Source organism: Cordyceps militaris (genome assembly GCF_000225605.1).
Source record: "Cordyceps militaris CM01 unplaced genomic scaffold CCM_S00003, whole genome shotgun sequence".
Taxonomy (NCBI): Eukaryota; Fungi; Ascomycota; class Sordariomycetes; order Hypocreales; family Cordycipitaceae; genus Cordyceps; species Cordyceps militaris.
Genome location: NW_006271971.1, coordinates 3032696 through 3057635, shown reverse-complemented (window position 1 = coordinate 3057635; position 24940 = coordinate 3032696). Strand labels below are relative to the sequence as shown.

At 52.9% G+C, this 24940-nt stretch overlaps 6 protein-coding genes across 6 annotated transcripts; 2 read left to right on the top strand and 4 right to left on the bottom strand.

The window, feature by feature from the left end:
• Positions 1-994: 994 nt before the first annotated feature.
• CCM_04585 (AAA family ATPase Pontin, putative) lies at positions 995-4862 on the bottom strand (the record flags this gene model as incomplete). Its single annotated transcript, XM_006669733.1, has 6 exons — positions 995-1171; positions 1454-1738; positions 1804-1890; positions 1946-2713; positions 2783-3164; positions 3478-4862. The coding sequence occupies 6 exons, from the start codon at positions 4860-4862 to the stop codon at positions 995-997; spliced, it is 3084 nt and encodes a 1027-aa protein (XP_006669796.1).
• A 993-nt stretch (positions 4863-5855) lies between these two features.
• Positions 5856-6417, bottom strand: CCM_04584 (transcription initiation factor TFIID subunit 13, putative; the record flags this gene model as incomplete). Its single annotated transcript, XM_006669732.1, has 2 exons — positions 5856-6283; positions 6357-6417. The coding sequence occupies 2 exons, from the start codon at positions 6415-6417 to the stop codon at positions 5856-5858; spliced, it is 489 nt and encodes a 162-aa protein (XP_006669795.1).
• A 205-nt stretch (positions 6418-6622) lies between these two features.
• On the top strand, positions 6623-7175 carry CCM_04583 (S-adenosylmethionine-dependent methyltransferase, putative; the record flags this gene model as incomplete). Its single annotated transcript, XM_006669731.1, has 4 exons — positions 6623-6757; positions 6841-6950; positions 7019-7100; positions 7155-7175. The coding sequence occupies 4 exons, from the start codon at positions 6623-6625 to the stop codon at positions 7173-7175; spliced, it is 348 nt and encodes a 115-aa protein (XP_006669794.1).
• A 211-nt stretch (positions 7176-7386) lies between these two features.
• On the bottom strand, positions 7387-8475 carry CCM_04582 (glycerate dehydrogenase; the record flags this gene model as incomplete). The annotated part of the gene is made up of 1 exon (XM_006669730.1): positions 7387-8475. The coding sequence occupies one exon, from the start codon at positions 8473-8475 to the stop codon at positions 7387-7389; it is 1089 nt and encodes a 362-aa protein (XP_006669793.1).
• Positions 8476-9977: 1502 nt separating this feature from the next.
• On the top strand, positions 9978-11612 carry CCM_04581 (Major facilitator superfamily transporter; the record flags this gene model as incomplete). The annotated part of the gene is made up of 3 exons (XM_006669729.1): positions 9978-10118; positions 10181-10505; positions 10561-11612. The coding sequence occupies 3 exons, from the start codon at positions 9978-9980 to the stop codon at positions 11610-11612; spliced, it is 1518 nt and encodes a 505-aa protein (XP_006669792.1).
• Positions 11613-11781: 169 nt separating this feature from the next.
• On the bottom strand, positions 11782-12701 carry CCM_04580 (TIM-barrel signal transduction protein, predicted; the record flags this gene model as incomplete). Its single annotated transcript, XM_006669728.1, has 2 exons — positions 11782-12390; positions 12468-12701. 2 exons carry the CDS (start codon positions 12699-12701, stop codon positions 11782-11784), a joined length of 843 nt encoding a protein of 280 aa, XP_006669791.1.
• Between the last annotated feature and the right edge of the window lie 12239 nt (positions 12702-24940).

Here is a 24940-nt window from a genome sequence, read left to right as displayed (position 1 = left end):
TTGAACAAAAAGAAGAGTGGGTCCGTCCTTTGTGTTGTCTTGACTTCTTGACGGAATCCTGCCGTAGTTAGCCTTGTTGCCTGTGCTTTTTATTCTTGGGCCTCAAACTCTGTCGTGCCATGTTATTTATAACCTTTCTTTTATTTTTATTTTTCCCTTCGCAACAATAGCCACTCCATGATGCAGAGCACACAAAGGGGGGGGGAGGCAAACCGGGGGAGCACGCGCTTTTTCCGCATACCTGTGTTAGCAGCTCCACGGACGGCCCCTGGTCGTCAAGAGTGACGCGCACCGTAAAAAAAAACACAACAACCAACCAACCCCTTGCAAGGGAAAAAAAATGCTTATTAATATTGCCTTGACAATTGAAAACGGCTTTTTTTGCTTTGTTTTCCTTCATCTTTTATTTTTGTCCTCCCATGCCGTGCCTTCTTCTTGCATTGGCAACCTTTCTTTTTCCGTCACCTAGTTTCAACTACGGCCCGTCATCGACATCGACGCTAAGCGACCAAAGGTTTCAACTGCAGGCCGTCTCTGCACCTCATTGTTTTAGCGTGCATGTGATCATGATTAACCGTTTTAATAAGAAACAGAATAACTAGATGGGCAGGTAAAATAGTACAGCGAACAAAAGTCCCGAGGGCAGTGTTATTCTCTCTTTTTTTTTTCCTCCAAGTACCAGGCGCCGTCCGACTAGGTAGTCTCTCATTTGAGCCGCCCCTCCCTTCCCGTCGCAAAAGCAATTTCCGCACCGTGCGGCTACCGTTCTCTCTTAATTGTCTGTCTCGTATTGCTCTCTCATCGCTTTCCAATTGGGTCCTGTAATGGAGATCCGCTTTCGACTATAACTTGTTTGTGTAACTCCCCAGCCGATGCCAGAACAAACATCGTCACTCTATCGAGTGAACTCGCCCTTGCTTCTTTTCTGTTTCTGATGGACCTGGAACAAACGTCCCGTTATCTGGTCTTAGTTTTCGTTCAACAAGGTCTGAACTCAAGACAGATACCCACGTCCTGCTTCGCTGCTAAGCAGCTTGGCACTACGGCGAGCATCCAAGAACAGGTCTTCGCACTCGGCCACATCTTGCACGTCAATTTGCGTGCGACCGTTGGCCTTTGCAAGAATGCTGTAGTTGCGTGCTTGGGTTAGCGACAATGTCTCGGATCCAGTCTTACTCAAGGTCAAGGCGGAGGGGCAACGGGGTAGACACGAGTCGGAGAAAAGGGGGGGGGTCGGACAGAGCTGGTGATAGGAGCAAGACGAGGGTGAAGCACAAGCCAGTGGGAGGCCGGTGAGCCCATCAAGAAAGGACAATTTGAAAAAGAGGGCATCGAGTAAAACGCGTAAAATGCGCGACACTCGGCTAGGTAAAAGGCAAGTAAGAAACACAGGAGAAGACACGTACCTAGCAGGAGTCAGGAGTTGCAAGCAGTATCTCAGACTGATGCTTACGCCATGCTCCGCGATCTTGTCGATGGCTGCATCGGTAATAAGTACAGCTTCGGTCGTTGCGCGTAGTTTCACGATACGCTTAATCTCATCAGCCTCGTAGGGTGCCGTCGGGATAATTAGCAAGCGGGCCAGGAAGTCGCTAGGAATGCCGTGCGCGGCAACAATGTCATCGGTGCCTCGGATCTTGCACATTCCACGGTTCGATGCCAGAACCACAATCGGCGCAATGGGCGATTCCAGGGCCCGGTTCAGATAGGTGAAGCATTCCACGTCGAGCATATGCGCCTGCCGCCCTATTTGTTAGCGTCGTGATCAAAAAGCGAGATCTCCGCCACAATCTTTTGTCTCGCCCCGTTCCTCTTTGTCGTCTTTCTCATCTTGACCATGGGGAAAATGTTTTGAAAGTGGACCCAGGAGGAGCGAGGTAACACATAAGGCTGGTTTGGTTGCGAGCGCGGAGAATAGTCATCCCAAGCGTTTGTGTTGTCTTACCTCATCGATAAACAAAACTCCGGGCACGAGCTCAGCAACACCCTGATCAATGTATTTGCTGACCACCTTGTTAATCTCCCCGCGTAGCTTCTCGGTGATCTCCGTCATCTTGGGCTTCATCAACTGCCCCATCATGCTCATGATGTCCTGTCCGCCTTGCGGTCTGGCGTTGGCGATGTCGAGATCGTGCAGCGTGACATCCTGGACAATCTCCTTCTTCTTGTGCACTTCGCCCTTGGGAAGGGGGACGTATTCCTCGGCCTCCAGATCGAATTCGGTCGCATACGCATCGGATCGGCCTACGCGCTTGCAGGCACCGGTGTTGGCTTCAATGTAGATGACGTCGCCGACGGTGACACGCTCTTTTTGGATGGCTTCGTAGATGCTGGGGTCCAGACGCAGCTTCTTTTGCCCTTTGGCACTTTTCAGGCCGATCAACAGCGTGCTAATCGTCTTGCCGTAGCCACCGAGCGGGTTCTCCGCCTCCTCGGGAGTGAGTTCTGTGACCTCGCCTTCGTACACTTCCTTTGTCTCGCGCACCTTGAGACCAATGGCTCGCCGAAAGTTCTCCATGAGCATCTCGGTCTTCTTGACTTCGGTCGAGTAGATTTCGCTTCCGACGATGGGGCAGAACGGGATCTTGGTACCCAGTTCTTGGCTGATGGCGAGCGCCAGCGCCGTCTTTCCGGTTCCGGGACCACCGGCGAGGAGAACGCCACGTCCAGCCATCTTATGAGCTCGAATTAGATCGACAACGACACCGCAGGACTATAAACATTGTGTTAGCTGACCCTTCCGACGCGACCAACAGAGTTGTAGAGGAACAAAAGGTCCTACCTCTCGGGCCTGTGTTTGGCCAATAAACCCACTGGCATATTTCTCCGCATGTCCGGTTGACTTCAGACCAAGGCCCTTGATGTGTGTATGCGCCGCCGTGCGGTTGTCGCGCTTATTGCCCTTAACTTCGCTGATCTGCACCATGTTGGCGGCGGCCTGACGAAGGCTGGAGACGTTGGGAAAATGGTGAATTCGCGGTACAGGCGTGAGTTCCGGTACAATTCGACGTTGAACCGCAAGAAAGGGCGTGATAGTGATGCCAATGGACGTTTGCAAAGCCTGGAAATGTTTGCGATCCGCCTTGCAGCTGCTAGGTGGTTGAAGCTTCTCGCGACGGCTGTGGAAACTAATGGCATCACGTGATGTGATGGCTCTGGCTACCCTAGACGACATAAACATTTATGTGCCTCAACACTGACGGGCGCAGTACATGGTTTTGGTTTTTCCCGGGTCTTCCGCCTGTCTGTGCTTCTTCTGGGTAAATGTTTATCTGTACTGTCCCAAATAATCGAGTTAGGTTTTGTCGTTGTCGAGACACTTTTGGCTGAACTTTAGTTGAGCTGTGCCTCGGAGGGAGGGTTCTGGAGCAACATCTTGCAACTTGGCTGACTGATCTGTACCACTCAACATGGGAAAGAAAAAGATTTACATGAACAGCGTTTTATGTACGTCTATATGACAATGCCTATCGTGACCGGTAAATATTTAGTTCCGTATTTGCCCCAGCGCCGCCGCCCTCCATGAGCATGGGTGCGTCCCGAGTCTCATCCAGTAAGTTATGTTGCGCCTCACTGTCCTCCACCTTTGCAATGGTTTTGGGTGCCTTCTTCAAAAACATGACTCCGATGGCGCTGCCTAGAATCAATGTGCATCCCAGGAAGCTGATGAATCCCTTCCTGTGACCAAATATCCACCAGTCAAAGCTCGCGGCAAACAACATGTGAGTGTATATCATAGAGTTGGCTCTGTTCGACTTATCCCTGCTAAGACCTGCAGTGAGCAGGAATTGCATACAAAGACCAAACATGCTGACCAAGATGATGAGGAAGACTTGTTTGATCGTGTATGAGAACTGCCACTGCAACGTAGGCTGTGAAATGTTCAGCGCTGGCGCTGTGCATAGTATGATTGTACACATAAGAGTGCTGATGACTGCAAAGGCGTTGACGGAGATGAGCGGATGAGTCTTCTTGCCAATAGCTCGGAGAGTTGTAAAAGCCCCGGCCGCGCCAAAAACACCCAGGAGCGCAATAGCGACAGCAATGAGGCGCTCCTTTGCGGTGGCTTCATGGTCCATGCCCGGAAGAGCCCCGGTCTCGGGTGTCTCCTCGCCGGGGGGTTTGCCAGAGTCGACAAACAAGGTGACAGGCTGCGCAATGAGAACGACGCCAAAGAAGGCAATCAGCGTAGCGAGCTGCTCCATCCTAGTAAATGGTTCGCGGAGTGCGAAGTAGCATATTATGCCGGCAACGCCTGGGGCCAGGAATGTGATGACTGTGGCGTCGGCGAGGGGCAGATACATCATTGAGTACCACATGCCAAATATTCCAAAGAAGCCCGAGAATGCGCGGACGAATAGTAACAAGCGAATTCCCTTGTGTGGAACGGGGAAGTCAGCAAAGCCGGCCCTCCACATATAGATTGAGCAACCAACAGCACTCAGACCTTGTCTGTAAAACAAGAGCTGGACCGGGTGCATGCCGTCGCCTTCCAGCTCCATAAACCTGGCGCTGAGGTTCATAAGGGCGCCAAACAACTGAGCCAAAGCAACGCATATGGAAGGCAGATTATTATGCCAGAATGTTTGAATGAGTGATGGTGGTTGTGTGAACTCGGGTTGGCCGCCGGGACCATTGTACATGCCGGCATGCGGGAGCGGTGACAATCGACCGCTCAGAACCGGACTTGGAGTTAGTGCTCGAATCGCTTCCGGCACAAAACCATCAGACTTTAGGCCGAGTATATTTGGCGACAACCCATTGTGCCCATCGGCTGTCGATTCCGTCGTTGTGCTGTCGAGTTTCGGTTTGCCGTGGGAAGTAAGCTCCACCTCGGCGATGGTGCCGGCACCGTTAGACATGATGTTTGGACGTTGTAGGCGGGATTTTGCGAGCTGAAGTAGCCAATACCGCCAGATTTTCCCACGAGTATAGTCGCTGGCCAAATCTCAGTGATAATCGCTTAAGCCCTTCAGTTGCCGAGCGAGTAGCCATTGCAGCAGCGTCTTCTCAGAGAAGAGAAAGAAGGGAAGAAAGAGAGTCAGCGTCCCCGACCATCAGCGAACCGGCAATGGACCAAGAGTTTCCAGGCCAGTGGCGGGCAGTGGCCGTGCCAGTGGAGCCGGACTGGACGGACATCCTGTGGCGGCGATGCTTGGCTATGGTTGCATATGAGGAGGATATGGTGGAACCGCTTGGGCGCAACGACAAGGAACACAACTAGCGAGAAGCCTAATGGCGTGGGGGGCAGCGAAGGAGGCTGTGCGGCCACGGCGGCCTATGCCCAGTGGTGTTATTGGATTAGGCAGTTGGCAATGCTGGTCGCCCGATATCGCAGGTTGTAGGTTAAATGGATAATATGGTTGTCGCTGGTTTCTTGGCGAACCTGGAGTCGGCTTCTCTTGCGGAGTATGTCCGCGCGGGGAGATATCGAACACTAATCCTACACTCGAATGAACGACACAGCAGCTGAAACTTTAAACCAACTTTTGAGCCAACACTCGCATCTTCCTTTCTGGTCTTAACACGAGAGAATTCCTGGTGGTGTGTTGCTGTTCGATAATAGACTCAATACAGTGAGGGTTTATCAACTACAACGCCAACACCTAGTAAAGACATATGCAACGGCTGGTGTTAGTTGCTAAATACAAGTAGAGTAAAAGCTAATCATGTCTAATATTTTCAACTTCCAACAGCTGCACTCGTAGCCTTGCATCCCAATGAAAAATATAACTCCACATCCATGCAAGTATAAAACCAAACTGTAAAGGCAACCTATACGCCAACGGTTTGTGCTTCCCGAAAGTCAAATCATTATCATCTGCCGTTTTCATATTCGAACCGCAGGCGGGGTATCATTTCTTCCTGCCCAGCGCATCCGCCTCGGCATCGGCATCGTCGTCGGCTTCGCCCAGCTCCTCCTCCTTGTTGGCCGGCCGGCCGTTGGCCGCAGATGGGCCGCCGTCCACCTTTTCGCGCTTCTTCTCCTCCTCTACCGCGTCCTTCATGATGTCGTCCTCGGCGTCGCGCAGAATCTCGCGCGCCTTTTTAATCTCCCGCTGCTTCTCAAACACCTCCTGCACCTTGCCGAGAAAGGCCGGGTTCTTGCGAAACGCAAACTCAAAGTCCTCGTACTTGATCTTCTGCCGGCCCGAGTACTGCGCGGCGCGGGCCGCCTCAAAGGCAATGGACTGCATAAAGTCTGTGAGGATCTCGTCGAGCACGCGCACGGTTTCGGGGAGGGGGTTCTTGACGTCGCCGTGAGCGTAGAGCAGCTGGGCAACTGCGGGCGGTTGTTAGCACTTTTGACGCGAGGGGAGATCGTAAAAGACTGCGAAGGGACAGAGGCAGCATACGCTCGTTGTGGGAAAAGTTCATTTTGCCGACATTTTTGCCGGCACGCGCTCGAGGTTCCATCTTGACGCAGTTTGGAGGCGCGGCGACAGCCACGCACCTGAGACAATGGGGGCTTTCGAAGATGAGAATGGAAAAGAGGCAGAGGCTTCGTGATTTATTCCTGGGTTTTGTACAAGGTTGAGATTGATGAACTTGCGACGGGAGGATTGGCTCGAAAGTTGGCTTGAATGAAGCTGGGTGGGGCCCAACTCGCTGCTGTTGACGTATGGTTGGTCGGGCGCGGCGAATCTTTGGTCCCCTAGAGCTACGTAGCTCCAGCAGAGGCCAGCGCATCTCCAACTTGGAGCTTTGCATTGCCGTCACGACCTTGCCTACGACCCAAACCGCACTCATCACACAGGTGCTGCCGCTCTAAACCAAACAACATGGTATGCCGACCTCACAAATTCTGTGCGCGGTCCTGTCTCCTAACATCCTCTCCAGTCTGCGCTTTTCAACTTCCAGTCCCTCCTCCTCGTCATCCTGCTGCTCATCTGCACGAGTACATACGTCCACCACTTTACGCCAGGCATTCTCGATAGAAATAAGAATGGGTAAGGATGAACCCGAGTTTGCGAAAGCACCAAACGTGCTGCGATGGCAAAGCTAACCGAATGGCCAGCGTCACGGGCGTCTTTTGGAAATGCGCGAGGATAGGCGAGCGACTGAGTCCGTACATAAGCATCTGCTGTGTTGTCATGGCTGTCCGTTGATCCATCTTCTTAGTCCTGCTAGATGGCGCGCTAATTTCGAAACAGGTTTCCCTCTTCTTCGGATAAGCATCAAATACGCGACAACTTTCTGTACTTGTTTTGGGCGTTCGAGGGGCGGATACATGACTACTTACGAAGCTTTCGATATACATAATGGCGGGCGATTCTCGTCGCAAGCAACACACAAGAGGCTTAGACAGGAAATTCAGATGTAAACGTTTACATGGGTGCCATTCATGTGCTGCCCGCTGAGCCAGAGGGCTGACGGGGCGTTATCTTACACCAGGCGATGAAGGACCTCTTTGCCTGCCAGCCACCGCTCCAAGTTCTCTGCCGTCTCCGCGTACCACCTGTTCATGAGACCATCATCTACATAACCCATGTGAGGCGTGGTGAGCACCTTGGACCGACCCGCCACACCCCATTGCTCGATGCGCCAGGGGTGTCTTTCCGGGAGCGGCTCCTGCTCAAAGACATCCATGGCTATGCCACGAATCTGACCTTGATGCGCCGCGTTCAGCAGCGCATCCTGGTCAATCAGAGCGCCGCGCGAGGTGTTGACCAGCAGCGCGCTGGGCTTCATGAGGGCCAGTGCCTCTGCATTGACCAGTCCGCGGGATCGCTCGCTCAGAACATAGTGCAAGCTGACGACATCCGCAGTCCGAAACAGCTCCTCTTTACTGACCGCCCGAAAGGATCTTTCGCCGAATTCATTCTCCAGTGGCAGGCCAAGGCTGGCGGCAGCCTTGTCCGCCTTGTCCTGGTCCAGGTTGGCGCTCCAGCACACCACCTGCATACCGAAAGCCAACGCGCCGATTCTCGCCACAGCCACACCCAGTCGCCCGAGACCGACGACGCCGAGCGTTTTCCCCGCGAGGCCTGTCGCGAGGGCAGACTGCCAGCCGCCCGACTTGACCACGGCATCGTCAAAGGCCACATTTCTGGCGAGCGCGAGGATGAGCGCCCAGGTGTGCTGCGTCGTTGGGTGGCCGCCTCCCTGTTTAATATCGGTAGGAAGCGGCTTCCCCGCAGGTTCGGGCCTGTCGGTGCGGCCCTTTCCCGGAGCCGCAGCAACGGTGATGCCGAGCTCTTTGGCCGCTTCAAGGTCAAACGTCTCAAACTGGGTCCCGGTGCATAGCAGCAGCTTCAGGTTCGGTAAGCTGCGTAGTAACTCAGATGGAAAGGGTGTTCTTTCGCGCATTGCAGATATGATGTTGTACGGGCGAAGCTTCTCGGCAAGTGCGCTTTTCTCTTCCAGTGTGTTTTGGGGCACGTGCGACCTGAAGATGTCGATATTAATGTCGGCTGGGGCTATATGTGAGAAATGCGGTTGCGCCACAGAGAGGTAGTCGTCCAATATGACCATTGAAGGTACTGCAGAGTCAATTGTGCGACGTGTGTGTAATTGCCGTACATTGCGGGCAGCCTGTGCCATGGACTTTTGTACCAGTTTTGACGCCATTGAATATGTAGTTCGAGACTGTAAGCAACAGTAGAACGATAATGATGAACAATAATGATGAAGGGAATCGTCGTAAGGCAGTTGTTCAGACGCGAAGGGAATATAGACACAGATAAGATTACGGTTGGTATGCACAACGGTTCTAGGTAGGTACATAGGTAGTGGTTAAGAAGGGCCGAAAAGTGGATCAAATGAGGGTTTGTGCCAATCAGAGGTCCGCATGAAATAGGTGTTGCCACTGTAGAGGTCGCAGCAGCTTTAATCGCCTACTAACCCAGCATATCGGCCAATGAATCGGCTGTTTAGTCTTCGATGCTGCTACAAAATCCAATTGTCGCCCCAGTCTCAAAATTGAGCATGCTCCACTATCATACACATAGACATTATCTAAAAGTAAAAGCATTAAGCAAACAACGTCCGTACCACCTTAAATGGTGTACCAACTTCACGAGAGCAAAGGGCCAAACCTGGGGTACTTTAGGGACTCATCCCAGCGCGCCAAGGGATCGCCCATCAGCCGTCTTGGCGGAGAAGCTCCCGAACTCCAAGTGATACAGCGACTCCTCAGCGTCAAGTTATCTGGAGAGCCTCAATTACGGGCATGCTCAGCGGTTCTCAAAGGCACTAGACATACTCTCTCAGTCTCGACATAACCGTGTTCATCTCCACATTGGACAAAAGTGCTTGCATCACGCGCTTGCAGGTTCCAGCCTTTGCAGCGGTTTCACTAGTTAGTGGCATTCGCCTGGGAAGATGCACTATCCCAGCAAGCCACTGTGAACTGGGAGCACGGTAATAATAGCCCGGAAGAACCACCGGAGAGATGCCCGCCTAGTGAGGATAGCGAAGTCCGCCAGGTTTGTTAGTGGGGTGTGCTGGGGGTCGCGCCAGCTCGGTGACAGGAACAGGCGAACCCGTCTCGTAAGCTGCATGGGGTTCGCGTGGCTGGGAGAGGAAAAGAACGACAAGGACCGGACGAGCAGGAAATAACAGGAAATTCTGGAGTCTTGAAAAGTCGACATCAGACAAGGCGAGCAATCAACAGGAAGCAGAGCACGCACGTGGGTTCGTCGCCCATGTCTATATCCCCAGAATAGTTGGCATCTAATAATTGAATAAATACTTTATTCAATCCCCCACCGCCGCTGCCGCTTAGCCGGACCAGCCCGTCGCGTGGCTGGCTCGCTACCGAACTAGTCAATAAGGTCAGGACACATGCAATGGCACTTATTTGACATTGGCCGGCCAAAGTTTCTTCCTCGTCTTTGGCTTTCATAAAAGGGACTACGAAGCCGTTGCACATGCCCTGGGTGGCACGCGAGGATCCCCTCTCTCTCTTTCGCCTCAGCTGAAGCGTCGCGTGGTCAAGTATAACCTACGAGAAACAAGGCACGCCCCCATCCAAGATGTCTGACGCGCATATTTCGGAAAAGGTCGCGGTTGGGCCAGAGTCCCAAGATGGCCATGACAAGGAACCCGAGACCAGCCAGCTGGAGGTTGCTGCTGTGTCTAGCAAGAAGCAGTCGCTCTCTGATATTTTCACCATTGTGAGCTCCGACGCCTCTGCTATTACCAAAATAGGCCAAACCCCTCTTACTGACTGACATAGTTTTGCTCTGGATTTGCCCTCATTTCGGATGGATACCAGAACAACCTCATGACCATGACCAACGTCTTGTTCAAGAAGGAGTACGCCCACGAGTACACCTCCTCGGTCAGCACGCGCGTCTCCAACGCGCTCCTCGTGGGTGAAATCATCGGTCAAGTCGTTGTCGGCCTTACCTGCGACTATCTTGGCCGCAAAACTGCCATTATCGCGACAACCCTGATGATTGTCCTCGGAGGCATCATGGCAACGGCATCCCACGGCATCACCATTAATGGCATGTTCTGGATGCTGACCATTTCTCGTGGTATTGTTGGATTTGGCGCTGGTAACTTATACTCGAGCAAAACCTCAATAAATGTATAGACACTGATATGGAATAGGTGGTGAATACCCTGCGGCCAGTGCATCGGCTTCTGAAGCCGCCAACGAACACACCCTAAAACACCGTGGTCCAGTCTTCATCCTTGTCACCAACTTGCCGCTTTCTTTTGGCGGTCCTCTCGCTGTCTCTGTCTTCCTGATTGTGCTCTCTGCGGCTGGAGAGAACCACCTGTCGACCGTCTGGCGCGTCTGCTTCGGCATTGGCGTTCTCCTGCCCTTGACGGTCTTCTACTTCCGCCTCAAGATGCTCAACTCGAAGCTGTACCGTCGCGGTGCCATCAAGAAGAGGGTCCCATATAAGCTTGTCATTCAATACTACTGGAAAGCTTTGATTGGAACTTGCGGCGCCTGGTTCCTCTACGACTTCATTACCTTCCCCAATGGTGTCTTCTCTGGTACCATCATCTCCAGCGTCGTCAAGACGGGCAGTCTCCGCAGCACTGCAGAATGGCAGCTGCTCCTGGGATCTATTGCTCTGCCTGGTGTCTTTCTCGGCGCCTTCTTCTGCGACCGTCTCGGCCGCAAGAATGTCATGATGATTGGCTTCTCTGGCTATCTCATCTTTGGTCTCATCATCGGCCTCGCCTATGACAAGATTGTCAAAATCACGCCGCTCTTCATCATATTTTACGGTCTCATGCTCAGTTTTGGAAACTTTGGACCCGGCGACATGCTGGGCCTCATCTCTTCGGAAAGCTACGCCACCAGTGTCAGAGGAACCTGCTACGGCATCAGCGCCGCGGTTGGAAAGGCGGGTGCTGCCATTGGTACCGAAGCTTTCAAGCCTATCCAGGATCATCTCGGCAAGAAATGGACATTTATTATCGCTGCTATTTGCGGTGTGGCTGGTATTCTTGTCACCTTTTTCTTTGTCCCGAAGCTTACCGGCGACGACCTGGCCAAGCAAGACGAGAAGTTTAGAGCCTACCTGCTGGACAATGGATGGAATGGTGAGATGGGCGAGCAAGACTTGACTGCGCTCGCTGATGATGTCCGCGATATTGAGACTCCGTCCGAGGAAGGTGTTCATGATGAGAAAATCGCGCTGTAACAGAAGCACCGATACCGACATATGATTGCACCACATGATACCCGACACTGCAGGCATCTTGACATGCGTTGTAAGCGTGATTACATGTCTAGTTTAAACCACTGAATTTTCAGATCAGGAATATATCGTGTAAATTTGTTTCTTTTACTTTGGTATTGCCGCCTGCTGGCTATGAGGTACTTGGTCTCAGACTCTTGAAGCTTTTTGTTATGTTTGTAATAGCCTCTTCTACAGGCAATCGCTCCATGGAGCTGGCACCGTAGAAGCCATGCACGCCCTTGGTCCTGCCCAGCACGTAGGCAGCATCCTCCGGGGCCGCAATCGGCCCGCCATGGCAGAGCACCAGGATGTCTGGGCGGATAGCAATGGCCGCGTCCCGAATCTGCTGGATGAGCCTGACACTCTCGTCCAGCGTCTTGCCGGACGCGGCGCCAATGGAGCCGCTGGTCGTCAGACCCATGTGGGCGACGAGTATGTCGGCACCGGCTGTCGCCATCTTCTGCGCCTCGTCGACGTTGAAGACGTACGGCGTCGTGAGGAGATCCATTTCGTGGGCGGCGCGTATCATGTCCACCTCCAGGTCATACGACATGCCCGTCTCCTCCAGGTTGGCGCGGAACTGGCCGTCAATGAGGCCGACGGTGGGGAAGTTTTGCACGCCCGCGAAGCCGAGCTCCCGCAGCTGGTTCAGGAAGTGGTTGGTGTTGAGGAAGGGATCTGTGCCGCAGACGCCAGCAATCACAGGCGTATGGCTGACGACGGGGAGAACCTCCTTGGCCTGAAGATGTTGGCATCCGCATCATGCATGGCAGGGAGGCCGGGGAACTTTGTCATTGGATGATGAATCTTGCTTACCATGTCCAGGACAACATCGTTGGCGTTGCCGTACGGCATCAGCCCCGAGAGTGAGCCGCGACCGGCCATGCGGAAGCGGCCGCTGTTGTAAATAATGATTAAATCGCCGCCGCCAGCCTCGATGAACTTGGCCGAGAGACCAATGCCAGCGCCAGCGCCGACAATGGGCTTGCCTTGATCGATTTGCGCCCGCAGGTTGGCCAGGATCTCGCGTCGTTTCGTCGGAGGCGCCATGGTTGCAGGCTCACTGTGTTAGGAGGGTTAATATTCGAAAACTGTAGTTGAACAGCGACAGATGATTAAGAAAAAAATGCCTCTAATTCAAGTGAAGCAAGTGACGACGACTGATCAATGAGAACCGCTTCATAGAGGCGTAGCTCCACCGCCACTCTCCAGAGTGGAGTTGAGTCTCCGGACCGCCGCTACAAGCCTGCAACTAATAACGTTAGCGAGGATTTGGAGTTCTGGGCCATAAATCGTTCTGATACCTAGTTTGCTAGGTCTTGGGGACCTGTTGTGTTGACCAACCTATCGCAGGTGAGGGGTTGCTGCCAGTCGTCAGGGATGCAGCTGCTCACTCTTGATTCATCCTCAACATCGCTCTATCAACATTTGCGGGAAATTCTTTTTGCGTACAGGAACCATCAGATCCGCTCAAATCAACTCAGAACGTATCCGAGTGTGTGCAACCGAGCCGCATCGGAGGTTCAGTTACACAGCCAGTGCCATCGCTGCAGCGCCTGCTTTTCTTCAAGACCCAACGCCACCCGCAATATGCCAACAGTAGCAGTCATTGGAACTTGTGACACCAAGTTGGACGAATTACGCTTCTTGCGTGACCGAGTACAGGAATATGAATCGGTTGACGCCATTCTGATTGATGTTGGCTGGCGAGCGACGGAAAGCAGCGACATTACGATATCACAGCCGACACTCATCTCCAAGTATGGCAACGGCAAGGATGTGTCGACGCTGTCCCGGGCCCAATTCATCGAATTTATTTCTACGTGTGCAGCCAAGGCGGTCAAAGAGCTGTACGAAAGTCGGTCAATCGATGGAATCGTTTCAGCTGGTGGCTCCGGTGGCACCTCGCTCGTCTCGTCCATCATGAGGGACGTGCTGCCTATTGGTTTTCCAAAGCTGATTGTTTCGACGATTGCAAGTGGTGACACGCAGCCCATCATCGGCGAGACAGACATTGCACTCATGTACTCGGTTGTCGATATCGCAGGATTGAACGAAGTTTTGAAGATCATTTTGAGCAATGCCGGCGCATCCATCAGCGCAGCAGCTGTATCGAATTTCAAAAGGACAAACTCAGCGTCAGCCGCAGAGTCCAACGCATCGCGTGGGAAGAAGCGGGTTGGCATCACCATGTTTGGTGTCACAACGCCCGGTGTAGATGCGATTCGCTCCCATCTTGAAAGCAACTATCCGATCGAGACGTACGTCTTTCACGCCACGGGCCGCGGAGGCAAAGCCATGGAAAGACTGGTCAGGGAGGGCACACTGGATGCCGTCATTGACCTCACGACGACGGAGATTGCAGACTACATTGTCGGCGGCGTGATGCCGGCGAGCGAGGATCGTCTCGACGCCGCTGTCCAGAAAGGCATCCCCAACATCGTTTCTCTCGGCGCGACAGACATGATCAACTTTGGCGCGCGAAACACTGTCCCCGAAGCGCTCAAGAACCGCACCATTGTCGAGCACAACGCGCTGGTGACGCTTGTGCGCACATCGCCCGAGGAGTGCACCAAGATTGGTCGATTCATCGCCGACAAGCTGCGCAAGACCAAATTCCCGGGCAAAACGCAGGTTTGGATTCCAAAGGGAGGCGTCAGCATGCTCGCCGTCCCGGGGCAGCCCTTTGCCGACGCGGCTGCCGACACTGCGCTGTTTGATGCGGTGCGACAAGGGCTAAAGGATACAGGCATAGAGGTTAGAGAAGATGAGAGGGATGTGAATGACACGGACATGGCTCAAGAAATCGCGGTATCCTTAGCGAGAATGCTGGGCCTGGAGGAGTAATGGCAGCAAGCATAATTCACACGCAGCATGTCGTGTACCATGGCACTGCAGCATTGCATCTTAGGCGAACTACAAGATGGCCGGAACCGGGACCAACTGTTCTCAAATTTTAAGATATGAAGATAAAAATTCACCCGTTTCTTAATGAAATGTCCTGCCACCGACGGCGGTGATCCGGAGCTAACGGGAGGTGGGGCTTGCAAAGCTCTATAGTAGCTAATAAGTGCCCGCTTTTCAACAACTAGAAAACAAGCGTCGTTGGTCTAGGGGTTAGGATTCAACTCTTCCAAAGTTGAGGCACGGATTCGAGTTCCGTACGACGCACAGTTTGATTTCTTTTTTTGCCTTGTTGGCCCCCTGCCACTTACAGCACGACGTGGACATTTTCTCCCCTGCACGCGAGGTGCTTTTTTTTTTCTTCTTCGTTTTTGCCTTTGTAGCTACTTGTCATTTAATCATGACGCTCTTGGCTAGGTGTGTCAGAGTCATGACCGTGTGTGGCTGCCTTTACGAGTAATTGGATGGCGGCGCGCCAGAAACTCAGACAGCCACGCCGAGGCAACCTGCACGGCCGACGCCATAGCCAGCCACCAAAAAGAACAAGAAACGAGCAGAGCGACGGAAGCTTACAGCGAGATGCTAGGGGCGCGGGTTTGCCCTTTTGGGCCTCTTTGCCGAAATGGCAAGGGCCAAGCTTTCTCCAAGGGGGGGAACGCCGCAAAGAAGATAATAAAAGCCAACGTGGTATTGCGGCCGTATCCGGGGGGGCCAGGTGGTGTGTGGTTACAGAGTTTAGGGATCCGCCTGCTTTTTTTTGCAAAAGGGCAATCTCCATTTGTAACTAATAAAGTCAAGAGCTGCTCCGGACTTTTGCACCTTGGAGGCTCTTCTCGGTGTACCCGAACCGCTGGGCCAGTTGACTCGTCATAACCCACTCCCGCCGTCGCAACGGGCATCGACCAACCAGTAAAGGAACTGGTTGGTCGCTAAACTACTGGCCCGTCGGCCGCTAACTAGAGTGCTTCTCGGATCTGGGGGCGGCATCTTCCAAGGATCGTTCTATTTGTTCTCGGTCCGCCTTGGACGAAATTGAATGTAGGGTAGGCATAGGCAGTGAGCGTCATCTGTGATAGACCGGGAAAAAATGACCGGAATGCTCAGGTGGACGCTCTCCCGAGGATCCCTCGTGGAAATAAAAAGCTGCTTCATACGTTGACCGCCTTCCAGGCCAAGGGTTTCGAGTGAGAGAAGCGGCGGAAGTGAGGCACAGGGCTGAGAGGAAGGGTCAGATGTATGCAAACAGCTCCGTGTTCATTGAATGTATATTTTCGGTGCTATATATATAGATATATATATATCGTTTCACGCCACCCGCTTGCGGTGCAGATAGATGCAGAACCATTAGTTAGGGGCAATGGGTCTTGAGAGGACCACGCGGCGTCAAAACCTGCAGCTCCGGTATCAAGATGACGGTTACTCGGTGTTTGGTGTATTAATGCATCATCTGTTGACAAGGCCCAACTCCTTACATTGCACACCGCTGTCGTGTGACGCCGGCTGTTCCCTCCTTGCCGCCGCCCTTGGCCCACTGTGCCAGTCAGTTACAGACTTACTCCAACTGCATGAGGCCAAACCCGGCCCTGACAGGATATAATAAATAACTCAGTAATGACGGGCTCCGCAACCACCATCACATGGCTTCGATGTCAGTTTGCAAAATAAATCTTGCGACTGGCGGGTGATCTCGCAGGTTCCTCAATAACTACGGCTGTGGATCGTCTTCTGCCAAGACATTCTGGAAGAGGATACAAGGGCGGTTCGAGTTTCTGGAGACTGTTTTGCCGGGGGTCAGGGATAAAATGCGACTGAAAGCATGCTTTTACTGCAAAATGGCGAGACAAGTTGACCGACGTCGCGTGCATAAGTGACAAATTGACGGTAGACGTCGTACCAGCAGATTGTCAGTGATCGGGGGATCGCAACGTTGTCTCGGGAGAGGTAACCACTACAAGGGCACGTATCACGACACGCCGATGAGGGCAATAGAACCACGAGATGGTGTCGGCGTCCCGGCTACTGCTCCCCACGTTTCAATACAGGAAAGCATGCCAATTGGTGAAACGCCGCACACTGGGTACGTTCAGGGCGGCCAGTGGCGACAGCGCGGTATTGTTGCCTTTTACACATGTCATGAGCTGATGGACTTGGGGAGACAGCAAGACAAATAGGTAACGAGCCGTATTATTGTAAGCAAGGACCGGACACGTTATTATTGAGTACTCGAGTCTTCCCAACGCCACTAATAAGCGCCACATATTGGGGCCGGCGCAAGTTTCCAATCAAGTACACGACAGGTTGCCAGCAATATCGACCCTGCAGTCAGTTCGCTGAGCAGCATCACCTGAAATGCTTATATACGATATACGACCCCCCCTGGCTTTTTTTTCTTTCGCTCCAGCTGTCGTTCATATTCACGGTTTTGCTCTGCAGACCAGATGACCTGAAACTGACGTGCTTGCATACTGGAGCCCTCTTGTCAGGACGACTTGAATGAATGACTTGGGCTGGCAGGCAAGGGGTTCCCAGCAACATGAGCAAAACCAAGCCCCAGTTTCAACAAGGTTTTTTTTTCCCTTCCTCGGGAGCATCGCTTCCATCGCCCTTCTCGGCAACGATCATGATTGATGGTGCACATCAGAAACAGGGCAAGAGTCTTGGCGACCGTCTGGAATGCCAGTAGAACAACGACTGGGGGGCAGGGCAATACCACGCCAAGAGTGAACTTTGCTGCTCGTGACCATGGCGCTCATGGTGCTTACGGGTGATGGGGGGGTGAGAAACATTCGCGATCCATCATGTTTCTTCATCACCAAGTGGCAAATAGAATACGGGCCCGTCCCTACCCGCATGCCCCGTGGTCGTGGGCAACCTAGAGACGGGGCATCACGGCTTCCAACCGTCTCGTTGTTCTCGATGCCGCGGGCGTTGGGCCATTGTTCCCGCCGCCGCCAGCAACAAAGAGGTCTTTTTTTTGGTCCTACCATTACCGTCTTGGCGGGGTGGTTGTTGACAGTTTCTCAACGGTTGCTCTGGTTCTACTACGTGGTCCGAGCCGTACGGCAAAAAAGAACAACAACAAAAAGCATTGTTGTAATTTAACAAGATGAACCCCCAGCCGGCCACTAAAAAACAGCCGGCCCGAAAGTGTGTGTGTGTGTGTGATGCTTTCCAGTGGAAACGTTCAAATAAAGACAAGAAAAAAAAGCTAGGCTCGTGGCGCGGTCCGTTTCCTCCATGTTGCCGTTGCCCAATTTCCCCTCTGACAGGTTCTAAATAAAACGTCGTGTATAAAGAGATCAGTGGCGCACTGTAGGACTGAAACGCGTGGGTTTGTCTTTGTTCGTGCTCGTTGCCTGCCCAGACCCCTGCAGGGAAGAACTTGATCAAGCAGTGGCCGAATTCGTTCCGATCGTGCCTTGGAGCAAGCATGCTCTATCCCGTGTAGTACCAGTATCACGGGCTACACCAACCTCTCGGTCTGTTTGCCCGGATGGTTGTCATGGGGCTGGCCACATAATAAGACCAGCCTTTGGTTGGCCATGACCACGCTTCGGCCAGGCTTCCATGGAAGGTATAGCGCGCCAGTTCGTTATTGATGAAAGATGTACCCATGCTCTTACCATTTGCGATACTATTATTGACCTTGTTCGATGGCCCGGCGGCCCCGCTGCGGAATGGCGCCGAGTTGCCGACCTTGTACATGCCATCAATACATACAAGGTGCTGACAAAACGACGGAGCAGAAAGGACCGGGGGCCCGGATTCATCGTTGTTTGATGCGAGAATCTAGATGCCTTTCGTCCTTTCCTGTCGAGGCGAATGGATGGGGCCCTTTCATCTCGTGCAACATCATGACTCTTTGCGGCATCCTGTGCCAATACTTATTGACATGATATGATATTATCAGAGCATGTTACCCGCTCTGGGCTTATGTATGGGAACCGGCCGCATATTTGCATGCCCGTAAAAGGGCCGCGGCTTGCAGCGCACCTACCAAGCTCGATGTGATGGGCACGAGACTAGTTGCCTATCGCGGGCGTGCAACGGATCCGTTTGCGTGCAAGTCCTGATTCAAGGCTCGATGTAGATGATGCAAAATCTCTAGTTACACTTTGATGTAGTCGTGTACTTGTTCTATGTACTACACACCACACTTCCCCCCCCTATACTTGGAGACTTGCTTGTTCCGACCAACCTGGTTGCATTGAACTGTGGTATGCATCGTCGACTCGGGTCGCGTTGCATATCGGACCCCTCTTTATGAATCTTGGGAGATGCTGCCAGCTGTACTCTTTCCTCTCCAAAGGCACTAGTTAGCCGATGGGCGCGCTCGGGAACTGCCGCCAGGGCTCGGCGTTGGCCGGGGGAGGAACCGGCGTCACTCGGCTAGATTAGTGCATTGCCGATGCTTCTTCGATTGTTCTGCTGCGCTTCTTGCTCCCGTTGGTTGAGGCCCCAGGGTCGTGTATCCGTATCGTGGGATGCCAAGATTGGGGTGTCATGAAGCAAGGCGGTACTCCGGACGGACTGATGGAGGGTATGGAGTTGCGGCACGGAGATTGGAGGCAAAGCTTGATTTTCAGTCCTATCATACCATCTTGAATATCTGCTCGGCAGCTGTAACACTTGCTTTCACTGAGCTATAATATCGATGACACGTGGTGGTATAACGGGGGCTTTATTAGGAACCGTGACCCACGTCAGCAGAATCGACAGCGGAGTTCTTCTTATAATAGTCCACCACATGCACTGATGAAAGGAGCAAATTGGCTCGTGTTGGATCACATGATATGTATGTACTGGTTGTAGTTGGATTTGGACTGGATATGCAGTACACGGATGGCGCGCAGACCAAGTTGGCGAGTCAGGGCGAAACTGGCTACTAAATGATCCGACGGCATGAACCGAATCGGTCGCAGCCTCAGTCACAGGCGCTCACATGAGTAAGGAGAGGCGTGTGTTGGTGGAGTCGAGGCAAGAGTGGCAATCAAAAGCCGCTGACCTGGAAATAGAGTTTGATTTGAACGGCCGTGCTGGACGCAGGGCTGCATTGGAGATTGGAGCGTGAGAGACGGTGACAGGCGCGTGTCCAGGGGGTGGGTGACATGACAAGTTTTAACTTACTGGTACTATGATGGAAAATATGGGCAAGGTTCCATCTCATAGGGCAGAAATACGGTGGTGACGGTGTCGACGTTGTGTGAAATGCGTGATGATAATAAACCAACAAGGTGAGGAGCTGTCCACCAGCCGAGGGCTACTAGGTAATTTGTACAGGTAGGTAGTTTGTCATTCTCAGGGCCTCTGACCGCTAAAAGGACGCCCCTTGTGCGCTGAACGTTTGCTCGGCGCGGCGGTGCCGAGGAATTACTGAATGCGGTCAGCAGCCTCGGCGGCGAGCCAATCAGTGCGCGGGGTCCAGGATAGTACGGGGGGGGCAGGCAGTGTGTACGAATACAGAGTCGCGCTGCTTTTCTTAGCACTATTATTAGGGAGATGGCTGGTGGATGAGGCCAGTCCGGAGGGAGGATGATGACATGAAGAACGGCTACGGAAAAGCTTTGGGTGCCAAGATCGGATCATGGCACCGGGGGGGGTTTTCCCCGGGGCTGGTGCTGGAACTCGCACCAGGCTTTGAGACCAGTGGATGGCAATTTTTCGGCTGTAGCTGTTTGAGCAATAAATCCCACTATCAAAAAAACAGAACACGAGCAGAAGTAGTTATGGATTTCCGACAAGAACATTCCACCGGGTAAGCGACCCTCTGCTGGCTGACCCGGCTGGCTGGGACATGTCAGTGGAGCAAGACAGGGGTGGGATGGCGTGTCGTTAGCAAGCTGAAGGATTGGATTTGCTTGCCATGCTGCAGATGCCATTGTCACCATCCTCTTTGCCAAACGACGAGCCTTCCATCGGCTTTTGGCGAGGACCAGCAACAGCAAGACCAAAACGGCGGGCGGAGGGTCCCGGCCACTTGTCGTTGTTTCGGCCGGTCGGTCCTCGCTGGGGGGGCGATCGATACGTCCTCCGGGTGACGACATTAGGGGGGAAGGTTGTGAAAATGCGCTGAAACAGCATTTGTAGCAAAAAGCCACATTGTTGCAAAGTCGGTGACATTACTCGAGGTTTCCTTCTCCATGCGATGCCGGCGATTTGTAACAGAAGATAATAAAAAAAGCCCATCATCCGCCACCGCCAGATCTTGTTCCAACCGGGGCGCGCGGCTCTGTTGTTTTCTTCAACCCTTTTTCTTCTCCTTCCTTCACAACTCACAACTACCGAAGCCTGCCCGTAAGTAGCCTGCATCTTCTCCACCAGCGCAAGCCCACGTAGCATCGGGCTTCTTTTTCGTTACAGGTTCAAAAAGTTGCGGGCAATAGGCTTGTTGGATAATCGGGCGGTGGGTGGCTTTTTGCCATTTCCTTCTTCTCATTCGCTTCCAAGACGCAGCAACGCCCCTATCATGCGGCTTACGGGCTTATGCAGGCTTTTTTGCTTTTTTTTTTTTGTCGACACGGGAAAGGGAACTAGTTATGCATTGTGCCACTGCTGAGGCACATGATGACCATGATGACCGCCCCTTCGGTAATTGTACTCTGTACGGAGTACATGCGTTGCATTCATGTTACCGAGTAGCGTGCCAAGTAACTACTGGTAGTCAGTCAAGTACGAGTAATTTGGACAATCACCTGTGGCCCGCCTTGAAGACAACATCGATATAAGTGCCGGTGTGACGAGAATGCGACATGACCAATGGTGGTCAAAAGAAGGATAAAGCAACCTTGTTCATAAATGCTTTCTTATGCTTGGAGCCTGCTCCCTGTGACTCGGGCTCTTGACTCTTGACTCTTGCCTGTCTGGATGCTTTCTTTTTCTGGCACGTCACCACGAACCACCTGTCTCTGAATGGGCTACCTACAGGCGAGACACAGCGCAACACAGCCCGCAATCCCAGTGGCATGGTGCCAATGGGATGAAATTGCCTTGGTTTTTTTTTTTTTTTTTTTTTTTCTGAGACGGGCAGAAATGTCGCAGTTGAAAAAGGGCCGACAGAGATGACCGGCAGGAGCTGAAATAAGTTGATTGAATAATGTTGTTTGTTTTTCGTTCTTCGCACAAGAACAAGAACAACCGACCTCATCGACTGGGCCGAGTACGGACGGAGCATTGGCACCGCCGGGGAGCGCCGCTTGGTGGATGTACGTACCTACACAGGTACCAGGTAACTAATTATTACATAGTAGGGACCGTTAAGATGGCCAGGCTGCTAAATTATGCTTGTTGTTCGCTGCAGCCACTACAAGCCTTCTTTTACCATCCCTTCTGCACATTCGTCAAACCCGTTTCTTTCCTTTTTCCATTGCTGATCTCCAACTACATATTTCTTCCACATCCCTGTACCCCAATGTATTTCATGCATCAACCTTTTTTTCCTTTCTTTTCCCCTCTTCCCACACCTCCATCGCTGAAACTGATAACCCCCCCATGCGGTTTGACCGTGTCTTCTACTTATCCAGTAGCGGAATGAGATCCGGGGTTTTCAATCAACGTGTGGATACCCACGTATTCACACTCCCTGTCGATCCGAAGAAACATTGACCCGGCCGAGCACAGACGCGGTGAGCTATCCCTGCCGAGAAGCCCCCAACAGCAAGGTTAGCCCTGTTTAAGAGCGCAGAGCACGAGGCAGAGGGCTCGACTTGTCACTTTTCTCGGCTTCCTGTTTTTTTCTTTTCCTTTTTAAATTGAACAAACAGGGCAAATGAAGGTGTGGCGGCGGTGCGCAAGGTGGCCGTGGCTTCTAGTTACGTGCTGTGTACCGAGTTAGCGTGTTGGCGGTACATATCTGTGGTGCGTGCACACGGCACCGCACTATTACCAGTTACGCACAACAAACATGGACGGCCAGACTTTCTTTTAACCATGGATTCCTTTCTTCTTGTCATTACCCACCCAAATAGGCAGCCATCGTTGTCATGCATACAGACGCCTCGCCCGTTTCGTGTCGGTGCACCACGCACATACGTACTTGGGAACTCGTCAGTGGTTTGCCGGCTGCGCGGTCCCTGTTTCCGGGCTCGCAATCCATTTCCCGTCTTCTTGCCCTGTGTGACGCTCGGAATCCAGGGATTCCCTGGTCCAGAACGGTAACGGGGGCGTGAGCCAATCTCTCCCACTCTCCGGTGAACCCCCGCCGGCCCGCAGGGTATTCACATCATGTGGCTTTTGGGGCGAACCAGGAGCCCGGGTGGTCAGGAGCAGGGTTCCGGCAGTGGTTATCCCCTTATCCCACTGGATTCTGGTTCTTTATTGGCAAAATAGGTACGGAGTACATACATACATGGCAGTGATGATCGGGCAACTTCTCAGGCCCGTCCCAAGTAGCCGGGCCAGCTCAGAGGGCCGCTGCCGGAAGCAGTCTTCCGGGACCAATGAAAGCAGCTTGTCCTGGAGCCACCCCCCTTCTATTGGTGATTGGTGCCTGAAATGCGGCTCCATCCTTTTTTAGCGTGCGCTTTTTTTATTCATGTATGTACCAGTCTCTCGTCGAGATGTAGTCATCGAGGAGTCCCTTGATGCTCGGAACATGCAAAGCAGAGCAGTTGCAGACAGGACAGCCCGCCGCCAAAGCGGCCTTGACACGCCACCCTTGCATGCCTTGCTCCTTTTACCAGCTTCTTCTCGACCGTGCCCGTGCCTCAAGGTTTGGTGGTCATGGACGATGGAGGGGCCATCAACGCCCGGTGGGCTGATGAACAGTGTATGCGAGACCCTAGCCTCGGCCTCGCTCCCATCCACTGGCTCCGGAATGGCGTTTGCGCAGCTCACTATAATAAACCACATTCTGCCTTGGGTACCTGTTTGAAACATATCGTATGGTGCACAACACGGTGAATCGCATATAGTTTATTCCCCTTCCTTTGTTGGCCATTTCGGGCGGTTTGGCCTCACCCGCTGGACACCTGTCATGGGCGTCATTTTGGCGCTTCAGCAGCGGCTGCGTGTGCAAATGTTCCAAATCCAGTCCTTGTGTTCCCCAGCGCAGTCAGGCAATATGTACTCCGTAGTAGACTCGAGACCCCTTGTTTGACAGATGCGTTGCCGAGCATGTCATCCATTTCGGGTAGCAGTTTCTCTTTCTCTTTGTCGACTCACCACTTACCCGCCCCGGCACCGGACCTCGGAGAGGGTGTGCCATTGATTGGCCTACTGAACATTGGACGTGCGTAGTTGTGGCGTCGAGTGAGATGGCGCTGGTACGAGATGGAGCCAAAAAAAAAATACTTGGAAAAAAAAAAAAGGTCGCTCAAAATAGGTCGAAGAGCATGCGAGGTCTTGTTCAGGTCCATGCTTTGGTGTGGCGTCGCCATGCCTCTTTTTCTCACCAAGTGGCGGCGCAGCCCCGAACCGAGCCAAGGATGCTGACCAGCATAAGACATTGATTGCTGCGAGAGAGTGAGCATTTGCCTCATCAGGATTTTTTTTGTATTTTCAACAAGTCTACCATTTTGCCCTCTCAGTTTCCAGTTTCTTTTCCAATAGGCAGGCTCCCTAGGCGGGCGCCATCCACGTCTCAGCCGCGGACATGAAAAACCCGTGGTAGTGGCATGAGCGCGACGCTCCGGTCGGGATGGACCCTCAGAGAAGCACACCCAGGTAAGCGGCCCGTTGGACTTTATTTGGCAGGCGACGAGAAACGAAACAAGTTGAGGCCCTCCCCTCCCAAGGGGACAAAGACGGGGGGGGGGAGGGGGATGCCGTGGTGGTGGCGGGCGAGCTGTGCGGGTGGCGGCCAAACAAAAGTGTCGCGACAAAGACAATTTGTACGGCAGATTTCGTTTCAATAGCCCTCCTGTGTATGTATGGGCGGGCAGAAGAAGAAAACTCTGCCATGCAGCATTCAGGTCGGGCGTGTCGGTGAGATATGAGGCGGCTGCAGTAAGTCGCCGCCCTCGCGCTCGCCTTGAACCAACTACTAATTACTGCACGGCGAATAATTGTGCTTTCGTCCAATCAGCCATCGATTAAGTTGTTCACGTCACCACCGGGCCACGGCTTCCGGCCACGGCCATCGTTCGCTAGGACCCCCCTCCCCTTGTTGAACCGGTGGATATCAAAGCGGCTAGATGCATCTCTGTACGGATGAGGATGAGATGGGCTTGTGTTTGACCAATGGTTCTTGTCCAAGGAGTTTTCCAAAGAATAAAGAGAAAATAGAATAAAGAAAAAACGGCGGGAACTTCTTTCTTCCTCTCCCTCGATAACCCTCGCTATATCAGACAGATAGGGCAGATGCAGCGAGCGAGGGGGACAAAAAACCCGGTGATGCAGCGTCATGCAGAGGCCCGAACTAACATCCCAAGCCCCTCCCCTCAAGGCGG